This window comes from Elephas maximus, chromosome 11 (assembly GCF_024166365.1).
Source record: "Elephas maximus indicus isolate mEleMax1 chromosome 11, mEleMax1 primary haplotype, whole genome shotgun sequence".
Taxonomy (NCBI): domain Eukaryota; kingdom Metazoa; phylum Chordata; class Mammalia; order Proboscidea; family Elephantidae; genus Elephas; species Elephas maximus.
The window spans coordinates 98,789,204-98,801,708 of NC_064829.1; the positions used below are offsets into that span (position 1 = coordinate 98,789,204).

At 52.5% G+C, this 12,505-nt stretch overlaps 1 protein-coding gene across 1 annotated transcript; it reads left to right on the top strand.

Moving 5' to 3' along the window:
* Positions 1-1,404: 1,404 nt before the first annotated feature.
* GRWD1 (glutamate rich WD repeat containing 1) lies at positions 1,405-10,039 on the top strand. Its single transcript, XM_049901547.1, has 7 exons — positions 1,405-1,793; positions 1,982-2,099; positions 2,322-2,484; positions 6,363-6,576; positions 6,706-6,848; positions 7,095-7,292; positions 9,091-10,039. Exons 1-7 carry the CDS (start codon positions 1,607-1,609, stop codon positions 9,406-9,408), a joined length of 1,341 nt encoding a protein of 446 aa, XP_049757504.1. The 5' UTR covers positions 1,405-1,606; the 3' UTR covers positions 9,409-10,039.
* Positions 10,040-12,505: the final 2,466 nt, after the last annotated feature.

A 12,505-nucleotide genomic window follows, 5' to 3' on the forward strand; every position in this document is an offset into this window, starting at 1 on the left:
ACTACGCAAGAGAAGGATGTGACAGTCGGCTTCCAAAAAGATTGCCCAACAAAACAAATTCTGTTATGAAAACATTCTGCATCCCACTTTAAAGTGTGGCATCTGGGGTCTTAAATACTAACAAGTGGCCATCTAAGATGCATCAATTGGTCTCAACCCACCTGGATCAAAGGAGAATGAAGAACATCAAGGTCACACGATAACTAAGAGCCCAAGAGCCAGAAAGGGCCACATGAACTAGAGACTTACATCATCCTGAGACCAGAAGAACCAGGTGGTGCCCGGCCACAACCGATGACTGCCCTGACAGGGAGCACAACAGAGAACCCCTGAGGGAGCAGGAGAACAGTGGGATGCAGACCCCAAATTCTCATAAAAAGACCAGACTTAATGGTCTGACTCAGACTAGAAGAATCCCGGCAGTCATGGTCCCCAAACCTTCTGTTGGCCCAGGACAAGAACCATTCCCAAAGACAACTCATCAGACATGGAAGGGACTGGACAATGGGTTGGAGAGAGATAGTGATGAAGAGTGAGCTACTTGTATTAGGTGGACACTTGAGACTGGCTTTTCCTGTCTGGAGGGGAGATGGGAGGGTAGAGAGGGTTAGAAACTGGCAAAACGGTCACGAGAGACTGGAAGTAGGGAGCGGGCTGACTCATTAGGGGGAGAGTAAATGGGAGTATGTAGTAAGGTGTACATAAGCTCATATGTGACAGACTGACTTGATTTGTAAACTTTCACTTAAAGCACAAAAAAAATTATTAAAAAAAAAAAAAAAGATTTCCCAAGCCCAGTGCAGTTGAGTCGATTCTGCCTCATAGCGACCCTATAGGACAGAGTAGAACTGCCCCACGGAGTTTCCAAGGAGCGCCTGGCGAATTCCAACTGCCGACCCTTTGGTTATCAGCCGTAGCACTTAACCACTACGCCACCAGGGTTTGCTTTAGGCCAGTTCGACTCTGTCCTCTAGGGTCCCTATTAGTCGGAATGGACTCCACGTCGGCGGGATTGGTTCAGACCATAGCTACAGTGAGAACGCCTGATTAGCCAAGTGACTGTCCTTAGGGGATAGATTCAATGGACTAATTTACAATATCTTGTCTACGGTAAAGGATTTTGAAATAAATTAAAGCCATCATAACAGGGAGGGGGAGAAGAAACCGGCTTTATAGGTCCTCAGGGAGGAGAAATCTAGTCTCCTTGCCAGTAAGAACTCATATTTGCATATAATGAATAATTAGTGAGATGGAAAGAAAGCACTGGAGATCAAAGGTGGAAGATGAGTCGGGGCTCAGAGCTTCTCCAGGCGATAAAGAAGCTAACCTCCTATAAAACTACAATTCCCAGGAAGCCGTGCCAGTGTTACGTTTCACAGGGCGGCAAGACCGCGTGGGATTTGTAGTGTCTCCATGTCCGCAAGCCCCTCTACCTTGGCCGGGACGCCGTCACCCTCTCTCTCTTTACCCTCCCCCACCGCCTTCTCTCATTGGCGTAGTGGGGAGGTTTCCAAGGTAACCACTCAGCTAGGCGGACCGCAGAACGTAGAAAGAGCAACCCGGAAGTGACTCTCTAACCTCGCGACGACAGCGAGAGGGTTCGAAGATGGCGGCGCGCAAGGGCCGGCGGCGCACATGTGAAACCGGGGAACCCATGGAGGCCGACTCCGGCGACGACAGGTCCAAGGGCCCGGCCCAGGTCTATCTGCCCGGCCGGGGACCGCCGCTGCGCGAGGGGGAAGAGCTGGTCATGGACGAAGAGGCCTACGTGTTGTACCACCGAGCGCAGACCGGTAGGGCTGGGATCCCGGACTCCTGGGTCCTGATGAAGGCGGGAACTGGAATTCTGGGTCCTGAGGGGGCTGGACCTGGGCCTTTGACTTAAGTTGCTCTCTGGACTTAAAGGCTGGGTCTGAGAGAGGAAGGTAGGTGTTGAGATTTCTCAATCCTATCTTAAGTCTCTATTTTTTCCCATCCCCAGGCGCCCCGTGTCTAAGCTTCGACATAGTTCGGGATCACCTGGGAGACAATCGAACAGATCTTCCTCTTTCACTTTACCTGTGTGCTGGAACCCAGGCGGAGAGCGCCCAGAGCAACAGGTGAGTAAGACCTGTGGCTTTCCCAGGAGCGGGAGTCTGAGCCCCTAGCCTCTTCTTTCCTCAACACCCAGGAATCTGAACCTTCAGTCCACTCCTTTCTCAGGAGCCAGGAGGTTAGGGCTCCCAGTTTCTGCCTCCCACAAACCCAGGAGTAGGGGTTTCCAGTTCACCTACTTCCTCAGGGCTCTGACGTCCAGTACTTTACTCCACACTTTCTCCCAGACTGATGGTCCTGCGGATGCACAATCTGCATGGGACAAAGCCCCCACCCTCAGAAGGCAGCGATGAAGAGGAGGAAGAGGAAGATGAAGAGGATGAAGAAGAGAGGAAGCCTCAGCTGGAGCTGGCCATGGTGCCCCACTATGGAGGCATCAACCGAGTTCGGGTACAGATAGTCCCATGAGCCTGCTCTGCATTCTCTGAACCCCCAGCCCTGTGACCATACCTGCCCTGGCTCCTCCTCTTAAGTCTGTATGTCCTACCCAATGGCATAGAGTTGATTCTAACTCATAACAACTCTATAGGACAGAGTAAAACTGCCCTCACAGGGTTTCCAAGGCTGTAATCTTTATGGAAGCAGACTGTCACATTTTTCTCCTGCAGAGCGGCTTGTGGGTTGAAATCTCTGACCTTTTGGTTAGCAGCTGAGCTCTTAACCACTGCACCCCCAGGGCTCCTTTTGTATGTCCTAGTGACCGTAATTATTATTGTAGTCCTTGCACGATGCAAATGATTAACATGCTTAGCTGCTAACGAAAGGTTGGAGGTTTGAGTCCACCCAAAGGCACTTCAAAAGAAAGGCCTGGTGATCTACTTCTGAGAAGTCTGAAAACCCTGTGTAGCACAGTTCTACTGTGATACACATGGGGTCACTATGAGTCAAAATGGACTTGACAACTGGTTATAATTAGCAACGCAAGTAGTTGGCACTCTATTGCTAACCTACAGGTTGGTGATTCAGATCCACTCAGTGGTACCACAGAAGATAGGCCTGGCAGTCTGCTTCTGTTAAGATTACTGCCAAGAAAATCTGATGAAGCAGTTCTGTTCTGTAATCTATGGGGGCTGCCATGAGTTGGAATCAACTTAAGAGCAACTAAACAACAACAGGTACTATTTTAAATGTGGAGATGTTTTATATGTTCTTTACTTTGTTTTTCTGTAAAACAGTAAGAATTATAAAACTTACCTGTTGAGACAGTCATGAGGATTAAATGAAGTAACGTACAGTGCTTGGGACAGTCCTGGTTGGAGTATAAGATATGTGTTCCCCCTTAGGCTATTACTCAGGAACTGTTGTAGGCTGTGGGAGTGCGTCTGTACTTAAGAATCACAATGTCTTCTGATTGGGTTGTGACAATGAAATGGTATGTGAATAGCACTTAGAGTAGCACCTAGCCTATAGCTCATGCTGTGTGTTTCCACTAGATTATTACTACTGTATTTCAGGTACAGTACTGTTCTAGACCCTAGGGATTCAGCAGTGAGCAAGAAGTCTCTGTCCCACGGAAACTTACGTTCTATTGGGAGGAGGGAACAACAACAAAAGACTAAATAAATGGGAATTACGGGAACAGGTGAGAAGTGCTGTGGAGAAAAATAAAAATAAAGCAGGGTAAGGGGGTTAAAAGGAGCTTGGTGCAGAGATTAAGAGCTTGGCAGCTAACCAAAAGGTCGACGGTTCAAACCCATCAGCCACTCTCGCAGGATAAAGATGTGGCAGCCTGCTTCTGTAGACTTACAGCATTGAAAACCTTTTGGGGGCAGTTCTGCTCTGTCCTATAGGGTCGTTATGAGTTTGAATTGACTTGACGGCAATGAGTTGTTTGTTGTTAAGGGGATTAAGGTGTCCCTGGGGTGGGCTAGCTATTTTAAATAATATGGTTAGGGAAATACCCACTGATAAGGTACCATTTGAACACAGGCCCATAGGAAGTGAGGGGAGTGAGCCAAGGATATCTGTGGGAAGATGTTTGCAGGCAAGAGGAAACAAGTGCAAAGGCCCTGGGGTGAGCTCGGTGTGTTTGCAAAGCTTCAAGGAAAGTTGGGGAGTTGGCCAGTGTGTCTGAGGCAGAATGGACAAGGGAGAGAGTGATAAGATTTAGGGGGCACAGAGGAGGCAGATTGTTTATTCTTGGTAGGCCATTGTAGGGATGTGGACATTTCCTCAGAGAAATTGGGAACCATTGGAAGGTTTAGAGCAGGGGAGGGGTGGGGCCTGACTTGTGGTTTTAAAAGAGATCCCTCTGGCTGCTGTATTGAGAATGAATTGCAGGGAGGCAAGGGTAGAAGTAAAGAATCCGGTGAGGGGGCTGGTGGAGGAATTCAGGGGTTACATCAGTAGTAGTGTGAGTGACATAGGTCCCTGGGTAGTGTAAACAGTTTGCGCTGGACTACTAACTTAAAGAAAACAAAAATCCTTACAACTGGGCCAATAAGCAACATCATGGTAAATAGAGAAAATATCGAAGTTGTCAAGGATTTCGTTTTACTTAGATCTGCCATCAATGCCCACGGAAGCAGCAGTCAAGAAAACAATGTACTGCATTGCTTAAATCTGCTACAAAAGACCTCTTTGAAGTGATCAAAAGCAAAAACAGTCGTTTTGAGGACTAAGGGGTGCCTGACCCAAGTCATGGTATTTTTAGTTGCCTCGTGTGCATGCCAAAGCTGACAATGAATAAGGAAGACCTGAAGAAGAGTTGATGCCTTCGAATTATGGTGTTGGTGAAGAATATTGAATATACTGTGGACTGCCAGAAGAATAAACAAATCTGTCTTGGAAGAAGTACAGCCAGAACGCTCCTTAGAAGTGAGGATGGCCAGACTTCATCTCATGTAGTTTGGACATGTTATCTGGAGGGACCAGTCTCTGGAGAAGGACATCATGCACGGTGAAGTAGAGGATCAGCAAAAAGAGGGAGACCTTCAATGAGATGGACTGACACAGTGACTGCAACAATGGGCACAAACATAGCAGTGGCTGTGAGGATGGCGCAGGACCGGACACCATTTCATTCTGTTGTACATAGGGTCGCTATGAGTCAGAATTGACTCAACGGCACCTAACAACAGCAACAACACTAACCTAAAGGTCAGCAGTTTGAACCCACCCAGTAGTGCCACAAAAGAAAGGCCTGGCAGTCTGCTTCTGTAAAGATTATTGTTGTTAGCCGCCTTCAAGTCTTTTCCAAATCACGGCAACCCTGTGTGTGCAGAGTAGAACTGCTTCATAGGGTTTTCAAGGCTTTTGAAAGCAGAGGACCAGGCCTGTCTTCCGAGGCACCTCTGGGTGAGTTCAAACTGCCAGCCTCTCGGGTAGTAATCCAGTGCTTAACCGTTTGCGCCACCCAGCTACCTTCTATAGAGAGTATAGCCGTGAAGACCCTATGGAGCACAGTTCCACCCTGTAACACATGGGATCTCCAAGAGTTGGAATCCACTCAATGGCAACAGTGTGGGTGACAGTAATAGAGGAAGTGAGAAGTGATTGGAAGCGATGCATTTTGGGTGTTGTCAGCATGGATGCTGGGTGTGAGGAAGAAGAGACAAGTGGAGAATGAGTCTTAAGTTTGGGATTTAGGGTGGGGAAGACAGGAAGCGTAGGTGGCAGGCAGTGATCGAAAGGTTGGTTTTGGTTGTGTTAAATTTTGATGAGGAGTCCCTGGGTGGCACAAACGATTAAACGCTCAGCTGTTACTCAGAAGGTTGGAGGCTCAAACCCACCCAGTGGTGCCTTGGAAGACAGATCTGGTGATCTGCTTACAAAAACTCAGTCTTGAAAGCCCTGTGAAGCAGTTCTGCTCTCACACGCGGGGTCGCCATGAGTCAGAATTGACTCGATGGAAATAAACAACAACAAAGTTTGAATGGTCAGTGTGATTTGAGCCTGGAGCTGAACGAAGAGAGAGGTCCAGGCTAGGGTGTTCTGGAAACCCCTAGTCCTGAGGGGCTCTCCTAAGGAGCAAACATACAGAAGCGAAGAGATGCAAGGATGGGGCCTTGGGACCCTCCACCATCCAGGGCATTACAGAGATCAGGTATCTGAATACACACCCTCAGGCTAAGGAAGCTGTAGCTGAGTTCCTAGGAGTTTGGAACCTTGTGCCCCCACACTCACACCCCAGGGTGGGGATTTGCCTCAGTTCCGAAGCTGGTCTTGCAGGTTGTGATTCTTCCTGGGAGCCGCAGCCCCGGGGCTCTGAGGAGCTGCAGTTCTGGCTGTCAGGGGTGCTGAGCCTCCTGTCCTCCCTCTGCCCACAGGTGTCGTGGCTGGGCGAAGAGCCCGTGGCTGGAGTGTGGTCAGAGAAGGGCCAGGTGGAGGTGTTTGCGCTGCGGCGGCTGCTGCAGGCAGTAGATGACCCACAGGCACTGGCAACCTTCCTCCAGGACGAGCAGGCCCGCGTGAAGCCCATCTTTGCCTTCGCTGGCCACATGGGCGAGGGCTTTGCACTCGACTGGTCCCCCCGGGTGCCCGGTGAGACCCTGGGGTGTGCACAGGGTCCTGGAAAGTGGGAGGGGGCAGCCAGGTGGATGATTAGACTGTAGGGATTGGCGTGAGCCGTGGGCAGGGAGGACAAGGTGAGCACCTAACTCCCCTTTCCAGGCCGCCTGCTGACAGGCGACTGCCAGAAAAACATCCATCTCTGGACACCCACGGACGGCGGCTCCTGGCATGTGGACCAGCGGCCTTTTGTGGGCCACACACGCTCCGTGGAAGACCTGCAGTGGTCACCAACTGAGGACACGGTGCGCAGCGTGGATCCCTGGGTCCTTTGGGAGGAGGGGGCCAGACTCTTGAGTCTGAGGAGGAAGGGGCTGGGGTCCAAGACTCTGGGTCTGAGGGAGGAGGGGACTGGGAGCCCAGACAAAGTTCACATTTGTAGCCCAGGTCCCAGTGTGGTGCACACTAAACAGAAGGTAGCCTCTGTGAGTTCCTGTTCTTTGAGGCGGGGTGGGGGAACACCTGGGTCACTCGGCCCCCACCTCTCCCAGGTATTCGCCTCCTGCTCAGCCGATGCCTCCATTCGCATCTGGGACATCCGGGCAGCCCCTAGCAAGGCGTGCATGCTCACCACAGCCACCGCCCATGACGGGGATGTCAATGTCATCAGCTGGAGCCGCCGGGAGCCCTTTCTACTCAGTGGTGGGGATGATGGGGCCCTCAAGGTCTGGGACCTGCGGCAGTTCAAGGTATGCTCTCAGCAGTACCTGGGATAACAATGTCCCTGGGGTTGTCTGGGGCTTGTGGGTTTTTCCCACCTTAAATGACTTCATCCCACCAGAGCTGGGAAGATCCTGAAAATTAGTCTATCTAGTATCTTTATGGTGTGGATGAGGAAACTGCGCAGCTAAGGGGAGGGTTGTGGCTGCTGTGGGGTCGCACATCACACACTCCGTCAGATGAGTAGTTGACAGGAGATGAAAGGGAGGGGCAGCAGTGGAGACTATAACTCCCATCTGCCCCTGGGGCAGAAGCTAAGCTGGCTGTAAGGCCCATGGCCTCAAGGGCTTCTGGAAGTTGAAGTTTTTGTTTGTTTGGTCTTTTAGTGTATTTTAGAGTCAGCCAAGAAGTGGCATTCTGACTCATGCATTGCAGGTGAGGAAACTGAGACACAAAATGGACAGAAGCAGATGTAATGTTCACCTGAGCTAAGACTTGTCTTTATAGAGCTGACAGGGACCCTGGGGCAGGAGGAATTATAGCTTCCAGTGTCACTCTGGACAAAGCCATAACTCACAGAGCTCCTGGGCCCACCATGTTGTAATTGCATTTTCCTCCAATTTAATGAGTTTTATAGAATCGGCCCTAGACGTCTGGAGATGGATTCTGGACAACCCCCACCCCCACCCTCCTTTTTTGTGTGTACATTGAAACCTAGGCCCGGAGAGGGCAGTTGTCTGATTGGGTTATAGACCGAGTTGATCGACCCTTGGAACTTTAAAGCTACTTGCCACCTCCCTTCCCAGCAGCACCTCTGCTTTAAGTTAAAGTGTCGCAGCTCTCTGGGTTGGCTGCTTCTGGAGCTTCTGGGAGCCGCCGTTCTGCCCCCTTTCTATAGGCCTTCATCGAATCAGCCAGGAGAGCACTTGGAGAACCAACCTCTTCCTGTTATAGGAACAAGGAGCCCTGGTGGCATAACGGTTAAGGACTCAGCTGCTAACTGAAAGGTTGGCGGTTTGAACCCACTTAGTGGCTCTGTGGGAGCAAAGACCTGGTGATCTTCTCCTGCAAAGATTGTTGTTTGTTGTTGTGTGCTGTTGAGTTGATCAATTCCGACTCATAGCGACCCCATAGGACAGTAGAACTGCCCCACAGGGTTTCTAAGACTGTAATCTTAGTGGGGAAACCCTGGTGGAGTGGTGGTTGGTGGAGCGGTGGTTAAGAGCTATGGCTGCTAACCAAAAGGTCGGCAGTTCGAATCCACCAGGCGCTCCTTGGAAACGCTGTGGGGCAGTTCTGCTCCGTCCCAGGGTCGCTCTGAGTGGGAATCCACTTGGGAGTGTGTCACCAGGGCTTTTTCCTGTGGAGCCGCTGGTAGGTTTGAACCACTGACCTTTTGGTTAGCAGCCCAGTGCTTAAGCATTGAGCCACTACGGCTCCTTCTTGTAAAGATTACAGCCTAGAAAATCCCCTGGGGCAGTTCTGCTCTGTCACATAGGGTTATTGTGAGTCAGAATTAACTTGACGACACCAACAACAACAACGACAGGCTTTTAAAAGAACCGAGAGACACCCAGGTTTGAGCAGGTCTGGGATGTGTGTGACCTGGAGCTGGGAGGAGCTTCTTTGCACAGGAAACCACCTTTCCCAGCAGCCCCTGGGGCACTAGCCTCATTTCCAGCTGCATTGTGGTCTCTGTCACTTTGTAGAATCTGAGCATGTGGGAACTTATAGGGTGGAGTTCTGTTGGACTGAGCCTGAAAAGGGTTGGAGGGCTCTGCTGGGCCAAGGTGTTCCAAGCCTCTACCACCTGTCCTCTCCCTGTAGTCTGGTTCCCCAGTGGCCACCTTCAAGCAGCATGTGGCCCCCATCACCTCTGTCGAGTGGCATCCCCAGGACGGCGGGGTCTTTGCAGCCTCAGGGGCAGACAACCAGATCACACAGTGGGACCTGGCTGTGGAGCGGGACCCAGAGGCCGGCGAGGCAGAGATGGACCCCGGGCTGGCAGACCTCCCCCAGCAACTGCTGTTCGTGCACCAGGGCGAGACAGACCTCAAGGAGCTGCACTGGCACCCGCAGTGCCCTGGCGTCCTGGTCAGCACTGCACTGTCAGGCTTCACCATCTTCCGTACCATCAGTGTCTAAGGTGGTGGTGCCGCCGCCCTTCGGCCTTCCACTTGGGTACTTCAGCTGGTCAGACCAGCTTTGGGGGATCCATTCAGGTCTGTGGATCCCCATCGCACCCCAAAAAGGACTGCATTTGGCCCATTGGCCATGACAGTGGATTCTATTGACCTACTGTTCCCTAAAAGGACTTGGTTTGACTGGTTGCTTTCTAAAACTACTTGGTTTGGTCCAATGACCCATCTCACCAAAGGATTTGGTTTGACCCATGGCACTCTTAAACCACTTGGTTAAGCCCAGTAACACCCTCGCACCCAGAGACTTGGCTCAGCTCAGACTCACCTGTCAGGACTTGGTTGGCTTTGTTTCCTGGGTGGGTGTTTTGTGTTGATCAGCTGTATTCCCAGCCAGGCCCTTTGATCTTTCTGCCTGGGACCCCATTCTGAACGCTGGCCTCCCCAGGGAACTTGATAGCTTTACATTGGCCCCACCAAGTTTGAGGTGTGGGTCCTTGGCAGAATTTGGCTTTGCCCCTGGGCTGGCCACAGCTTGGTTTCCCAACAAGGGGCTGCTCTCCTCCCTGAGGAAGGAAGGCAGGTGCTATGGGGGAGAGACCAGGGGTTTCTGAGGGCCAATAAAGGACCTGATGAGGCCTGAGGTGTGTGACTATGGTTCTTCCCCACTTCCGTCTGAGGAGAGGCCATGGGGTCCCTCTTCCACTCTGTCCCACCCTCAACCCATTGGTTGCTGCCAGTTCTGCCTTCCATAAATATTACATCAGGAACTCACTCTGAGTTTCTGGAGGAGTGACTCACCCTGTTGCCCCCCCCCCCCATTCTTCAGTGCCTCATCTCTCTTATTGTGTGCCATTGAATTGATTCTGAGTCATAGTGACCCTATAGGACAGAGTAGAACTGCCTCAAAGGGTTTCTAAGACTGTAATCTTTATGGAGGAACAGTGGTTAAGAGCTTTGCTGGTAACCAAAAGGTCAGTAGTTCATATCCACCAGCTGCTCCTTGGAAACCTTATGGGGCAGTTCTATTCTGTCCTGTAGGGTTGCTATGAAGCAGAATCGACTTGCTGGCAACAGGAACTGGAATCTTTGCGGGAGCAGATCGACAAGTCTTTCTCCTGCAGAGCTGCTGGTCTCTCGAAACCCCCTATTTTTGTCCCCTTTATCATTGTCTCACTTTTTTTTTATTCCCCAACCTTCCCCTGCTCTGTGTCCCTATCTCCTTGTATCCCCATTTTTCTCTGCCCAATGTGTGTTCCCATCTCTTCATGTCTCCTCTGTCCCCCATCTCTCTGTGTCTCTGTCCACCACTGTCCCTGCCCCCCATTTCTGTGTCTCTGCTGCCATCTCCTCACTGGCCTGCCTGGGCTGCAGCCCAGCGCCGGGCCTGGCTGTCCTCCCTGGCTCCCCCTCTGCGGCTCTGAGCTGGCCCCACCCCCTGTCCCCCTGCGTCCGGGCCTGTGATCCTCCTGTGGACTCAGAGGTCGGGCGCTCAGCACACAGCCCCTTGGCACCCACAGACAGGCCTCCCTGCACCCCAGCAGAGGAGCCCCCAGCGGAGGGCATGGGGGTGGGCCGCCCCACCAGGTACGTGCTAAACCTCGGTAGGGGTCCTAGGCCTGAGCCATCCCATCTTCTGCCACCCTCTTCCTCCCTTCACAACACCCTCCTGGTTGGAGCCTCCACCCCAACTTCCATAGGGTCCACCAGGAGACCCTATGACCATCAGTGACAGGTTGTAGATGCTGGCCCCAGGTCTGCAGTGCCAGCCCTGTCTTCACCCTTCTGCCTTTTCCACCCACCTGCTCATCCTCCATGTCTTGCTGAGAGCCCCTTTCTCCTCACATCTTTGTCTGTCTACATGACTTTGCTCCCCTGCTGTCCGTCTCTACTTCCTAAGACATGATCTCCATTCTCTCTCCCCAGTTTCTCTTAGTCTGCCTCTTTTCTCTGCCACTCTCTCTTTGGGTCTCTGTCCTCTCCCCATCCCCCTCTCTCTGAGTCTCTAGCCCCTCTTTCTCCCTAGGTCTGTCTCCCTCTCTCTGGATCTCTGTCCCCACCCCCCTCTCTAGGTCTCTGTCCCCCCACCTTTGTCCCCCTCTCTCAGAGGCCCCTCTCAACAACTCTCACCTACCCATCTCTCTGAGTCTCTGTCTCTGTGGACCTCTCTGGTCAGTCTGCCCCCATGCCTCTCTCTTGGCAGTCCCTGCTCACCAACCTGCTGTCAGGCCCCCAGTGGTGGACGTGGGGGGCAGCATCTGGGGTCTCTGGGGAAGAGTGTGAAGGCATGTGGGGTTTCTTTGTGCAACTGAGGGTCAGGTTGCCTCGGGGCAGGGTTATTGGCCCCAGATTAGACAGTGACTTTGACATGAAGAAGTTGACAAACCTTAAGCCCCACGTCTCCTTTATATGGAAACATTAAGCTGCTCTCGCAGGTCAGGTGGAGGATGGGGTGAGGGGTGGGGCTCGGGCACTGGATCCTTGTCCAGACTGTCCTCTCTGTGGGGGGTTGGGGTGCCCTGAGCCCCAGTCACATCCCCCAGCCTGTGAGGTGGGCCATCCACACTGGGTGCACCAGCGGGGCCCCCTGCAGGTGAAGGTCCCTCCACGCTGGGCTCCCCACCACACAGGGCTGGAGGGTGGCTAGCCCGAGAGTGAGGAGGCCGAGCCCCAGGTCGGGAAGGCACCTGCTCTACTCTGCCACCTGGCACTGTGACCAGGACTCAGGCCTGTTTCCCAGCCTGTGAAATGGGGTCTTGACCCCCCAGCGTCTTGAACAGACCAGGTGAGCGGAGAAGGGGTGACTAGTGGGGTCCAGGGGACCGGCTGAGCCCAGCACACAGTAGGTGCTCAGAAAGCAGGAGAACGCTTGGTGAGACCGTCTGGTTCCGTCTGAGAGGCCTAGGTAGGAGGCCTGTGCCACTTCTGGCTGAGGGAGCTGAGACAAACGACTGACTCAGGGCCTCAGTTTCCTCTTCTGTTCCAGGCAAAATCCCCACATCAAAGGGGCGTCCTTAGGAAGGGCTGGAGGGTGTGAGAGGGCTTACTGGGGGCAGAGGGTGTGCTAGTCAGTGAGACCCTCCTCCCCCATCTCTCGCCTTGTC